This window comes from Loxodonta africana, chromosome 2, assembly GCF_030014295.1.
Source record: "Loxodonta africana isolate mLoxAfr1 chromosome 2, mLoxAfr1.hap2, whole genome shotgun sequence".
NCBI lineage: Eukaryota > Metazoa > Chordata > Mammalia > Proboscidea > Elephantidae > Loxodonta > Loxodonta africana.
The window spans coordinates 9200833-9213192 of NC_087343.1; the positions used below are offsets into that span (position 1 = coordinate 9200833).

Here is a 12360-nt window from a genome sequence, read left to right on the forward strand (position 1 = left end):
TCTATAGAGGCTAGATCCCCCGCAGGACACCACGTCCCTCCTGTAGGGAACCTGACCCTCGCGGGGGAGGGGGAGTCCCACGTCGCAAACGGGAGTCTGGCGGACAGCCCTCGGCGCCACCCCTTTGGGGTTCATCTTCCTCCGTGCCCCTAACCGAGCTGCTGTCACCCTCGGAGTTCTCCCTGGGTGTGGGGAGGAGAACACCTTTGCAGACAGGAAATTCTGGAGATTTGGATGGATGGGTTGGGCCTTGGAAGCAAAGGCGGCTTCCGCACCTTCTCTTGCTACTCCCTGACACTTGGACAGCTGAAACGCCAGTTCCTTGCGCTGGCAGCGGGGCGCAAACCTCGAGGTGCTGACAGCCAGGTGTGCAGCGGCTGGAAGAGAAGTCAACAGATACCACACAAAGGACAAAAAATGCTCTTCGACGCTTCATTAAAAATTCTTTTCTAGATTTGCACTGGGGAAAATCAGTCCCGAGCTGGCGATCTGAATTTCTTTGCAGTGGGAAGCTTCAGTCCCCAAGAGGGAGCCCATACATTCCACGACGTCCAGGACGCTGGGTTCCGTGGCCTCAAACCCCCCACAGGTGAGCACATGCCGACCTGCGCAGGTGGCAGCGTTGGAGCTCCCAAATGTCTTGCAAAGAAGAAAGAAAAGCATGGAAATGTGGCTGTCCGGGGAGCGGAAACCTGCAAGAGCAGAACTATTCGACTCAGGGAAACAAAAGCGAGCCAGCCCAGGCTGGCCAGCGGCAAAGACCTCGCCTCCTCCACCTGAATCCCACCTGCTGCTTCCCGCAGTCAGTGGAGGGCAGCCCCAGCGCATATTGGAGGCCCGCTTGTGCCTCCGGAACGAGACTTCTCATCGGATGCACAGGACCCGGTTGGTCCTGGCGCTCGCTACATGCAGTTTCGCCAAGGACTCGGCGTCCCTCTGTCCCAAGCAGTCAGGGTTCCATGCATTCTGGGATGTGAAGCTCAGTGCTGAGGTGATGCTTGAAGCCCTGGCGTCGAGGGAAGGCAGGGAACACCTCTTTCATTCCGCGAGCCCCACCCTGGAAAATGGCATGCCACGCGTGAAGCTAGGGGCCCACTCCTCACCCCACCCCCCACCCTTCAATTGCCAGCAACCTACCCAGCAGAACCCTCACCCGACAGACCCACACAAACAATGAGCGGAGGGCCTCCAGAAGCACAGACCAAATCACCGCCCCAAATCCGGCCTCTTGCCCACCCCGACCCCCAAGGCCCAGCACCCCAGATTTGGGTCACGCCCTCCGAGCAAGCTGAGCGCCTTCCGGGCCTTCATTCCGTGTTCGGCCCATAGAGGGCGCCGCAAGCCCGCCCAATTCGTACAGCGGAGCGCTGCGCGGCTACTCAGCCCGTTCCCGCCGCAGGCCCAGCCAGACTCTGCTCCTCCGAGCACCGGCCCGCCGCCCAGCGCCGCGGCGCGGCCCCACGTGCGCCCTGCCCTTTCCTGTCCGCGGCGCCCTTCGCGCCTCCTCCCGGAGCATTTCCTCCAGCCTCTGGTCGGGGAAGGGACCCTGCCCTCCACTCGGACGGCGGGGAAGGGGAGAGGGACTAAGTGGGGCCGGAGTCGGACGCAGGCGCCAGGAGGGGAAGCCGAGCCCCGTGGGGTCGCGCCTCCAGGTCCCCAATGAAAACCGCCTTCTTTCAGGCCGCAGAGAAGCCTAGGGTGCAGACACCCGCACAGCACTTCCCTCTCCCAAGTCGCGCCTCTTGGCCCGTGGGTAGCCCTGAGGGGCGGGAGGGGCGCAGCGCCCGGGCCAGAAAGGGGACCCAAGACAGCATCTCAGGAACCGACGGAGGGCGTCCTGTCCGTCGGCGGGGACACGGCCCTCTCCTTGCGCTCCCTCTGTCCCCAGCAGCCCGCATCTTCGCTGGTCATTTTGCTTTCTCCGTGTGCACGACATCGGCACAAAATCGTTTGCTCCCGGAGGGCCTCTTCTGGAGACGGGGCAGCAGACTGGATTTCTGGAGGACCCGCGGAAATTCTCCTGGCTCATCTCAGGCTGGCTCGTTTCCGACTCGGCCCTGTCCCGCATTATCGCCTAAAGTTGCTCCCGGCTGCCTCCTTCCCGGCTGCCCCGATCTCGGCCATCTGGGGATTTGTTTCTGGACTCGGGGTGCTCTGTCGCAGGACTGGAGGACGCGGTCCGTGGCACAGTTTAAAGGGGCGTCCCGGAGAGACACTGGCTCCCTCTCCTCTCCCTGCCCCAGCAGCCACTGCCGCAGGCCCAGCTCAATCGCCCAGAGAGCCCCTCACCGCATCGCTGTCCGCCCATTAGAGGAGTTTAAAAGAGCCTTTCAATTTCTCCACGTTTGATTTAACTAAGTAACTAAAAAAAATACATTCCAACCCAAATTTCATACTCCATTATTTCCTCACTCCATCCACAAAACTCCCCGGCGCCACCGTGCACCACTGAGCCACTAGTTATAAATTGATTTCGAATCGGAACTTATCCTTTGGGGGCCTGATTGGAAATCCTTTTCATTTTCCCCCATTTTTGTCCACTTAAAAAAAATCATTTTATAAACTGTCTCAAATCGAACTCATGTCCTGAGAAAGGCGTGCCCTCGATAAATGTTTGTCTAACAGTGGGAAAGAATTAAGGTGCCAGGTAGAAGCTGCTCTGGTGACAATATAACCACTCAACCACGGCAACGACCAGCACCAGCATCGAAAAGACTGTTTGAAACACCGGCTTCTTGGGTGGAAACAGGCTGTGCAGACCCTCCCTGAGGGCTGCTCCCCGAAGCGTCGGCCCCAGGAACCGGCCCAGGCCAGGAATCTGGGACACAGGACCCCCACGCTCCCAGCCGTAGACACAGCAGCAGGGGCAGCGGACATCATTTCATTTAGTTTATTAGACAAAAATATATGATTATTTAGACAAGTTCGCTGACGCGCTATTTACAATCTGAAGTCACTCTATATACAGAAAAAAAAAAAAAAAAGACACAAGCACTTGGGGGCTTTTACCGCACCGAGAATCAACCAGAGTATGGCGAGCGCCACCTGAGCCGAGGCCGCGTGGACCGAGCTCGGCCGAGACGAGCCCCTTTCTGCAGAAAGCGATGGATGGGAGTCGTTGACGTCGTGGCCATATTTGTCCTTTACACCAGTCTGAAATATTTGTCTTAATTCCTCCCCCATCCCCTCCCTCCCCAGCTCCCCCCTCCCCCCACAAAAGTAAAGGACGACCCTTAATCAGGCGGACGGGAGGGCTGCTAGGATCCGCGGCGTTCCCTCCTGCGGGGCCAGCGAGCTGCAGGGAAACAGCGAGACAAGAAGACACCGAGCCAGTCAGTGGATGGGCGCTGCGACCCGGCGGCGCCGCTTCCGCCATCCTTGCGCCCGGGGGCGGGGTGGCTTCCCCTGCCCAGCTCCCGGGTCCAGAGAAACCCAGGCGACTCAGCTAGACCCCGCGCAGGGCCGGTGCTTGGCGCCCAGGTGCACAGCCCCCCACCTCCGCCCAGGCCCCCTTCCGCCGCTGCCCCCGACTCAAATGCCCCCTCCCTACCCTGGTAGCAAAAGCAAACGGCACTCACTTGTCGCGCACCGGCTGGAAGGGCGACTTTAACTGCTGTGCTGGAGAGTCTGGCCTGGGGACAAGGTCTCTCTCTGCAAGGGAGGGGAAGAGCAAAGCATTAGGACCGGGGACAGGTGTGGTGTGGGGGACTGTTCGGCAAGGAGCTCAGACCTCCTCCTCACCCCACCCAAGGCCGCCACTAGGGCCAGAACGCTGGGAATAACTCCCCCCACCCACCAGCTCAGTCCCAGGCAGGCCTCGCTCTGCGAATTCAGAGCTTACTGCTCTGTCCCGGAGCTCGGCACCCAAGGCCTCTTACCCACGTCCTGGACCTTTGCCCGACTCCCGTACCCTCCGAGACGCGCACTCTCGGTGCACTACCTGGTAGTGTGGGGCTGTTGCGGGCCGAGGCCTTGTCGCCGTGCAGCGCCCCAGCGGCCAAGGAGATGGGCGGCTGCGGCGGCGGTGGCGCGGGCAAGTGTGGGCCGTGGGGCGCGGTGTGGGGCGAGCCAACGCCCAGGAAGGAGCGCATGTTGAGCAGCGAGCCCTGAGCGAGGAAGGCGCCGTTGGTCCAGTTGGAGAACTTGCCGATGTGGCAGGTGTACAGTCCGTGGCTGGGAAGCAAGGCGGGGTGCTGCAGCGGCGCGCCGGCCGGCGGCCCGTGTGTGCCGTGGTGGCCGGCAGGCGGCGGCGGCGAGGCCTTGGGTACGCCGTCGGGGCTCGTGGCCGTCTCGGCCAAGGACCAGATCTTGGGCTTGCTGTGAGGCGCGCCCTGAAGGCCCGCCGAGGCGCCGGGGCTCAGCAGGCGCGTGCTGCCAGGCTCGGGGGCCTCCTTGGCCAGGCCCAGCGGCGAGTCCTGCGGCTTGAGCGCGTCGGCGGCCGCCAGCGGCGAGCCCTGGTCCCGGGAGAGCGGGGTGGGTGCGGCGGGTGTGCGCGGCGCCTCGGCCTTGTCCTCGTCGTCTTCGTTGCTCTGGTCGCCGTCGTGCTCGTCGATCTTGTCGATGTCGATGCTCTCCAGATCGATCTCCTCGTCGTCCTCGGCCTTCTCGGGGTCGCCCTCAGTGTCGCTGCCGAAAAGGGCGCCGTCCTCCTGATCCTTGCTGCGCGCGCCCCACGTCACTTTATTCTCCTTCTTAAGGCGCCGGCGCGCGTTGGCGAACCAAGTGGAGACCTGAGTGAGGGTCATCTTGGTGATGATGGCCAGCATGATCTTCTCACCCTTGGTGGGGTAGGGGTTCTTGCGATGCTCATTGAGCCAGGCCTTGAGCGTGCTGGTGCTCTCGCGCGTGGCGTTCTTGGGCCGCCCGGGGTCCCCGTACTGAAACTGGCCGTAGGGGTAATAGGCCGGCGCCGTGTGGGCTGCGAAGGTGGCAGGGTGCACCCCGGGGTTGTCCTTGAGTTCATACTGTGAGCCCTGCAGCCACAGGCCGAGCAGGGAGGAGAGAGGAAGGGAGAGAGAGACATGAGTCCCCGAAGGTGGAAAGGCAAGGGACTGCTTTCCCTTCCCCCCATCCACTGGGGCAGCCCTAGGCAGTTCAACGGGCCTTAGGCGTCCTTCCCAGAGCAGTGGGCCCCAGTCCCCTCCTGTGGAAAGAAAGAGTCAAAACCAAGATCGGATGCCAGGAACTGTGAGCCAGCTGATCGCGGAGAACGCTTTTGACACTCAAGAAAAGTTCCAGCAAGAGTGCGTTTCCCTTCCAGAGGAGCAAAGCAGAAGCCCCCCCGCCTCCCCGCTTGCGTGTCCCTAAGCTGCCTGCAGCCTCGCCCTCCCACCAAGAGCTCCAAAAACCTGGATCTCCAAGTTCGTCTCCCACTAGCTAGAGGAGGAAAATCTTTTAATTGGAGTGATAGAAACTGTTTTTCAAACGTGAAAAACCGACAACTCAAGCCCCCTCCCTTCGGCCCGAGGAGGTCAAACAAAATAAACCTTCCCGCTCGGCTTTGAGTCCAAATCCATCAGCAATTTGAAACGAAAGCACACTCCTTTTTGCTCCAAAATTAATCTGCATATAATGAGTCGCTCACACTTAAAGGCCTACAGTGGTGACAGGTAATTTAAAATTTTAATCCTGGCCATCATTGATAACAATAACAAAAACACCATTTGTTTTCTTAAATACAAAAGGAGGGCTTATCTGGTAAAATATTAACCCGCAGGCCAGGAGCAGCAGGCCGGGAGAAGGGGAACCGGTTCGGTTTCCTAGGCTGTGCTTTGGTTACTTTATCTCTTAAGTTTGCCTTTGATCTGGAGGGAGCAAGCATGAACTGTTTGCAGGCATTTAGAGACCATGATTTATTTGCAATCAATATTCTTTTTATCATCAGTAGTAAAACACAGCGAGTCAAATTATCCCATCAGGTGTTTTGGTAAATAACATTTTATCTTTCTAACAACCTCATTAGGCCTCATTATTACCATAAATTGCCCAGACATTCGCTCACAGTTTTCTTCTTTAACTTCCAAACACCTAATCATAAAGACTTAGAAAGGGAGGCCTAGAATTGGGATTGGAGTTTCGGCTCTACTTTCCAAGAACGGCCTGGAGAAGGAGGGAATAAACACGCTTTTGGGGAGGATTTTTACCTGTTGACTCCTTAGTGAAAAATCTCATATCTCCCTTCTCCACCTCAGCACATGGAGAACAGACACTCACTGCGTCCCCCACGCAAGCCTACACAGGGGGGTTCCTAAATAGGACATATCTGTCTTCAGAATTGCTGCAAAAAAAAACTGATCTCCAAGCTAAAATGTTGGAGTTGCTACACTAGCCAAGAGGACTCAAGACTCTGAGAAAGTTGTAGAGAGTGAGAAGACTCCTTTGACTAAATTAGTCTGGAGGCAGAGGCCACAGAGAAATGGTTTCTGTGGCCAGATTTCGTTTGTTCCTCCTCACTCCAAAATGTACTTTGCGCTATTGTCATTATTTCGGTTGTAATTGTAAAAGAGGTATTTCGGCCTCTTCTCTGCTGGGAATTCTTTTTGAAAGGACACCTTGTAAATCTCTCATCGCTTTCCCGGCCTCCCGGCCGCCTGAACAAAATGGGGGCTGATCTTCTGATATCCTAAGCAATCTGAAAGGCAGTGGGGGGGGGCTTTCACAGAAATAGGGTTGTTTTATTTACACTTTTTTTCCAAAACTACAAGAAAAGTTACAGGGAAAACACACCGGCCGTTTCGCCGGGACACAATTGCCGGGTATTTCGTTTAGGTCTCCTCGGGGAGTGGGTTGACTTGTGGTGCCCAGATATTGCACAAATCTTCCGGCAGCGGCGTAGGAAGGGCCCACCCGCCGACCCACTGCTCCCCGAGCAATTCGCCAGCAGCCCGAAATTTAAGCCGCGACCTTGCATCAGGCCAAGGAAAATGGATCATGTCGCCCGACAGGCCGGCCAGTATCCCTGCGGGGAATTAAATTTGCTGCCCCCTCCCCCATCTAACACCCGCAGGGACGCAAGGCTCCGAGGACACCATTTATTTTAAGCCCTGGGACACTGTTTTCTTTAATCCTCCATTATGTAATGCTAGAAAGAAAAGTGCTTTTCTTTCGGTGCAAATGAAAACTTTGGCAACTCAGAAAAGTCAAAACAAACACCGTTTCAGACCCCTCAAATTATTTCAACTTATATTCCATTAAAAAAAAAAAAACCTTAAATTTGAACACACGCCAAAACTGAGACTCCTCCTGCTCTTCCGATCTCTATTGTTACGATTATTTCGACCGACTCGACTGGTCTCTAAAGGCTTCCATCTGAGAAACTAGGCTACAACTGTCTCAGCTCTGCCAAGGAAGGGGAAAAGCGAGTCTTCCTGGACCCGGGTCAAAGCTGACGAGGCAGCGGGAGCGGAGCCGGCGGGCCGGGAAGGACAGTCCTGGTCGCCCGGGCCGAGAGGCCGGGCCCCGGAGGGCCTGCGAGTTGGCCCCGACCTCCCGCGCGGGCCGTGCGCCCCGGGCCTGCTCCGGGGGCCTCTTCCGCCCCGACCCGCCAGTACGACTTCTTCCCAACCCAGCCTGCCGCCTCCTGGAGTCGAGATGGCGCGACCGTCCCCCGCGGGCCTCTCCACGCTGCTAGTCCCCGGGGGCTCGCCCCCTGTAGCCCCGACTCGGCCGCGCGGCCCTGGCCGCTCCTCGCCGCCGACCCCGCAGCTGTCCCTGGCGCGCGCCCTGTCCCCCGGCCCGGCGGCGCGGGCGCACTCACCATCTGCGAGAAGAGGCTGAGGTCGGCGGCGTAGGGCAGGAAGGCGCTGTAGTTGGGCGTGCCCGCGTACGGCCCGGCCGCCGCGTACATGCCCAGCACCGAGGTGACGGCGGCCGCCCCCGCGCCCGCGCCCAGCTCCGCCGTCCCGGGCCGGCCCGACGAGGCGGCGGCGGCGGCGGCGGCGGCAGCCAGCACCCCCGGGCGCTCGCCGCCGTAGGCGCCAGGCCCCGCGGCGCTCAGGTACTGCGGGTAGCCCAGCTGCGGGAAGGACATGTCCGCGGACTCGCGGCGGCGAGGAGGCGAGCGTTACTGGCGGGAGAAGCGGCGACCCGGGGCGACCGGGCGGGCGGGCGCAGGCTGGCCTTGGCCGAAGCTCGCTGGCGCCCGGTCCCGGTGCGCCGGTCCGCGATCGCGCGCCGACTGCGGCGGCCGCCCTCCGCTCGGCGGCGGCGCTGGCCCGGACAATTTGAAGTTGATGCTTTGATTGGCATCCCCGGAGCGCAGGCCCCGCCCCGGCCCGCCCCGCCCGCCGCTCCCGCCCCGCCCGCGAGCACGTGGTGCCGCGCGCTCGGGCCACCTCGCCCGCGGTGGGCGCGCGGCCGGCGGGGCGGGGGTCCAGCTCCTGCCAGAGCTCGCCGGCCGGCGTGCAACCTGGCGACGCGGCACGGCAGCTGTCCCAAGCCGGGGCTGGCTGCTCCTGGCCGAGCTGGCGTTCCTTTTTCACAGAACCCCTGGGCGCTGGCGTTTCCACCGCGGAGGTCTGGAGGGCTCGGCGGGGCCCGCGGGCCACTGCGGAGTGCGAGGGTCCGGCATCGGTGCCCGGCAGAGGCCTCTCCTCTGAGAACCGCGCGGCCTCGGCCTCCCTGGACATTTTTGGCAGAAGTGGACTCCGGGTCGCTGGGTGCGCCACGACCCCGGCGACCTGGGCCACTCCTGCCCCGAAGCAGCTTCCTGGCGGCCCTCTAGGTATAATGGATCATCTGACAGTGTCCGCCCTGAGCTACACTTGGCGACCGGGAAGCAGCCGAGCTCTACTTCTTTTCTCATTGGGAAAACTTTGAGAAAGGGCCACCCCAGCTGAGAAGCCACAGCCTTAAGGGAAGCAGAGGCGGGGAGCAGAGTCAGGTCTTCGAGGGCGGCGGGGAGGGGGGTGCTCCTTTCTTTGCAAAGAAGGCGCTCTTGAAGCAGGAGCCCCCCCCCCACACACACACACCCGACGACGGGGGTAGCCAGCGTGGCCCGGCTACCCCTCGTTGCTCCCTAGCTGTGCACCTCAGGAAGTAAACTTTTGTGGAGAGTGCGGGCCAGGCTGGCTACCCCGCTTCCAGGCCACACGCTCATCCTCTCTCTCCTTCTCAATCCCTTTTTCAACTTCAGCCCCGGTGGAGGGAGCGCGTGGTCCAGCGCGGTGTGCTCGGGGTGGTCCCTGGTCCCTGGACGCCAGGCCTGGGGCGGCCCGTCCCCTTCGCCTTCCTGCATCCGGGACGGCTCCGGAGGCTGCTTTTGCGCTGCTGTCTGCTTGGCGACGCAGGTGGGAGGGCACCCAAGGTACCTGCCTGGGCTCCCTGGGCGACCTTAGGTCCACCCTTCTAGGCGGCGCCGAAGCCAGTGCACACCCAGCAGCTGTCACCGCAGTGCTCTGGTACACTGGGCCCCGCAGGAGTTCCAGCCTCGGACTCACTGGGGCTGCGGAGTGGAGACCTGCCTCTAAGTCCCTTCCTGGGCCAACTCGTACCCTGGACACCAGCGTAGCCTCCACACCTACTCCTCTGTCCGGCTGCGGGGAGCCTGGAGACCCTAGGACCCCCTCAGCATCAGGAGGGCTCCCATTTCTCGGTGTACGGCCCGAATACAGACACCGAGCTACCGCCTAAAATTAGCAACAATAACGCCCATAACAGTAATTACAAATTACCAGCTCCATAATCAGGCTTTAATTTCTCTACTCTGAGTTGCATTTTTTCCGGTTTGTGCTGTGTGTTCCCCCTGCCCCCCCCCCCAGCTAACCGGCACCAAGCACTCCAGAAACCCCCTGCAATGGCCAGTGCTCCTGCAGAGAGAGCTTGGGGGAGTCACCCAGCTCTTCAACTCCAGGAAGTCCCTAACCGCAGCTTCCTTCTGTTCTCCAGCCCACAGCCTCCCTTACCCCCAACTCAAAGACAGATCCCAGACTCCCAGCCCCCTGTACCCTACACCAAAACAAGCCCAACGATGCAGGTGAGAGCTATGTGGGAAAGGGTCCAGCGATCCACTGTCCTGTTTAGTAAACGCCAGTGTCACATTACAGGGCGACAGGTAAATACAGGTGAGATAAGTCTCCTGTGACCTGGAGGTGGAGGTGGAATGTCTGTTCAGAAACTTTTCCGAGTGTAAGAATTCAGCCACACAGGTTGATAGGCATCTTCCCACCTACTTCCTCACCAAGACTGGCACCCCTGTGTCTCTCCAGTCATCCCCTGCGCAGCACACTACAGACATCTGAGCCTCTTATGTGTGTGCGGGAGGGGATGGGAGCAGCGTGTGGGCTTTTCCTCACCCTCAATGCCACCCTGACTCATCACTTCCACTCAGGTCATGTAATGTTGGTAGGGTCCTGGGTAGCTTCCTAAGACTCCAGCAAGTAAGCCAGGGAGGCCTGGCTTGGCCACCTGGAGACTCCCCTGGAATCTCTCCTAAGGACCAGGCAGTTAAGGGGCGCGTGGCCTACGGGACACTAGTAGGGCCCCTGCATTTGCCCCCCAGGGAGTCCTTGAAAGATACCTAAGGGGCGATTGGATAGCCGGTGCCCAGGCCAGGGGCTGGGGCTGTGCCAGGAAGCCCCTGAGCTTAAAACCCTTTCATGGAAGAACGGAGTTCGAGCAGAGTTTGGCGGGCCCCCAAACTCACCTCCCCCTTCCTTTTCCTGGGCCCTTAACCCTAAAACTCCTAACTAGGAGACTAGGAAGCAACGCAGAAAAGAAAGGAGTAAGAAAATCGCCAGCAAAGCACCACAGTGGGGTGAGTTCGTGGAGAAGGACCGAGAACCTCCTGCCTCGGTCTTGCCAGGCCAGCCCTGGCCCTCCTCGGTCACTGTTGTTTTTTTTTTTTTTTTTTAGCATCAGTGGTTACTTGGGGCGGAGGGCTGGAAGGCCGAAAGTGCAGAGCCCGGGAGAGGACTGCCACGACCGAGAGCCTTGGCTTGACTTGAATATCCGCTTAACGCGAGTACAGATGTTTCCCCCAATGTGTTCTACCCGGCTCACAGGCTCTGCCCCTCTGGCGTCCCACTCCGTCTCTCTGGTGGCCCGGGAGGCACGCGGCACGAAAGAGGGACAAGCCGGTCCTGAGCAGGCTCCAGGGTACAGGCGGGGAGCGAATATCCTGGCTCCCCCGGCGTCGATGTCGAAGACCGACGCCCCCCGCCCCCAACCCTGTTGCGCCGGGTGACTAACCCCGCTGTGACTCGGGCGGAGTCGGCCACTCGCCAGGCGGCTGAGGTGGGCCCGGGAGCCATCCGCCTCCGCCCCACCCACGTCGCCAAGCGGTCGTCACTACGCCCAGAAGCCTTACGAAGCCAGACCTAGGGGTCGCTGCGCGGCCGGATCAGAGCTCCGCACGGTTCGCGGCCCGGCACCGGCTGGAGCCCGCAAGCCCTGGGACGCGGAGCGCGAGGGCTCCGGGAGAATGGCTCCTGTCCCGCCGCAGTTGGCGCTGGGCGCAGGCCCGCGGAGCTCCGCAGAGGCGGTGATCGGGCCGCAGCGAGGCCTCAGGCTGGGAAGGCAGGACGCTGGGCGCGCGCCCGCTGGGCGGGTGGCTCCGGGTGTGCCCGCGTGTGTACTGGGGGCGTGTTCAGGGCGCGACAGGGCAGGGAGAGGACTGTGCGTTGGGAACGCGGAGGAAAGACCGAGGTCGCGGGAGCTGGGGCGACGAACTGCACTTTCGAACCCAGTGACTTTTGTGCAGGTTTCAAGGCTTCAAGGAAAGTTTACTTGCTCACTTTTGTTTTTCTTTTGTTTTGTTTGAAGAGACAGTACTCTAAATGGGGGTTGTTATGACTGCTGTGAGAAACATCGGGGTCATTTCTCCCCCCCACTTCAGTGGCGGTCCCTCTCTGATTTGCCCCCTGGCCCACCCCGGGGGCCGTATTTAAATAAGGCTAAGATGAAACAAACCAGCAGCACCCTTATTTACAGTTTTACTCTTTCTGAGGTATTTCTCCTCTGCTTCCCCAACTCTGCTGTCGGGCGGCCTCTGAGGAGGTGGAGGAAGCCCATTTGGGGACCGCCTCACTTCCTAGAGACATCTTGGGGACCAATCTTTGGCGCCGAGGACCGAGGAGACGCAGAGCCATCACGGAGATGCAGCGGGCGGCGCAGCGGCCTTGTCGCCTGCCTTTCAAAATGGCCATTCTCTGCTATGCAGATGGCAGGCTGGGGCGCCGGGCGGCGGCTCCTTGGAGGGGCTGGCGGCCTGACCTGGCCCGCGCCCCGGGCTCCAGCTGGGCCCTCCGTCTGGACATAAGCCCAGATTTATAAGTCTTGTTAAATACTTATTAGAACTTTGCACCTTGCTCCTGCAGGGCCCGGAAGTCATCCCGCTCGGCAACAGCGAGGCGAGTGTCAAAT

The 12360-nt window shown here is 60.3% G+C and overlaps 1 protein-coding gene across 1 annotated transcript; it reads right to left on the reverse strand.

Annotated features, from left to right (window-relative positions):
- Positions 1 to 3208: 3208 nt before the first annotated feature.
- IRX1 (iroquois homeobox 1) lies at positions 3209 to 8074 on the reverse strand. The gene is made up of 4 exons (XM_064279750.1): positions 7757 to 8074; positions 3941 to 4973; positions 3579 to 3651; positions 3209 to 3295 (listed from the first exon to the last, which is right to left on the reverse strand). The coding sequence occupies exons 1-4, from the start codon at positions 8027 to 8029 to the stop codon at positions 3238 to 3240; spliced, it is 1437 nt and encodes a 478-aa protein (XP_064135820.1). The 5' UTR covers positions 8030 to 8074; the 3' UTR covers positions 3209 to 3237.
- Between the last annotated feature and the right edge of the window lie 4286 nt (positions 8075 to 12360).

Bases quoted from the DNA above. Each gene is read 5' to 3' on its own strand.
- IRX1 (XM_064279750.1), bottom strand. From the start codon at position 8,029: ATGTCCTTCCCGCAGCTGGGCTACCCGCAGTACCTGAGCGCCGCGGGG. The intron at 4,974-7,756 runs GTGAGTGCGCCC...CTGTGGCTGCAG, and splicing joins TCAGCCTCTTCTCGCAGATG to GGCTCACAGTATGAACTCAA. The intron at 3,652-3,940 runs GTAGTGCACCGA...CCTCCCTTGCAG, and splicing joins CAACAGCCCCACACTACCAG to AGAGAGACCTTGTCCCCAGG.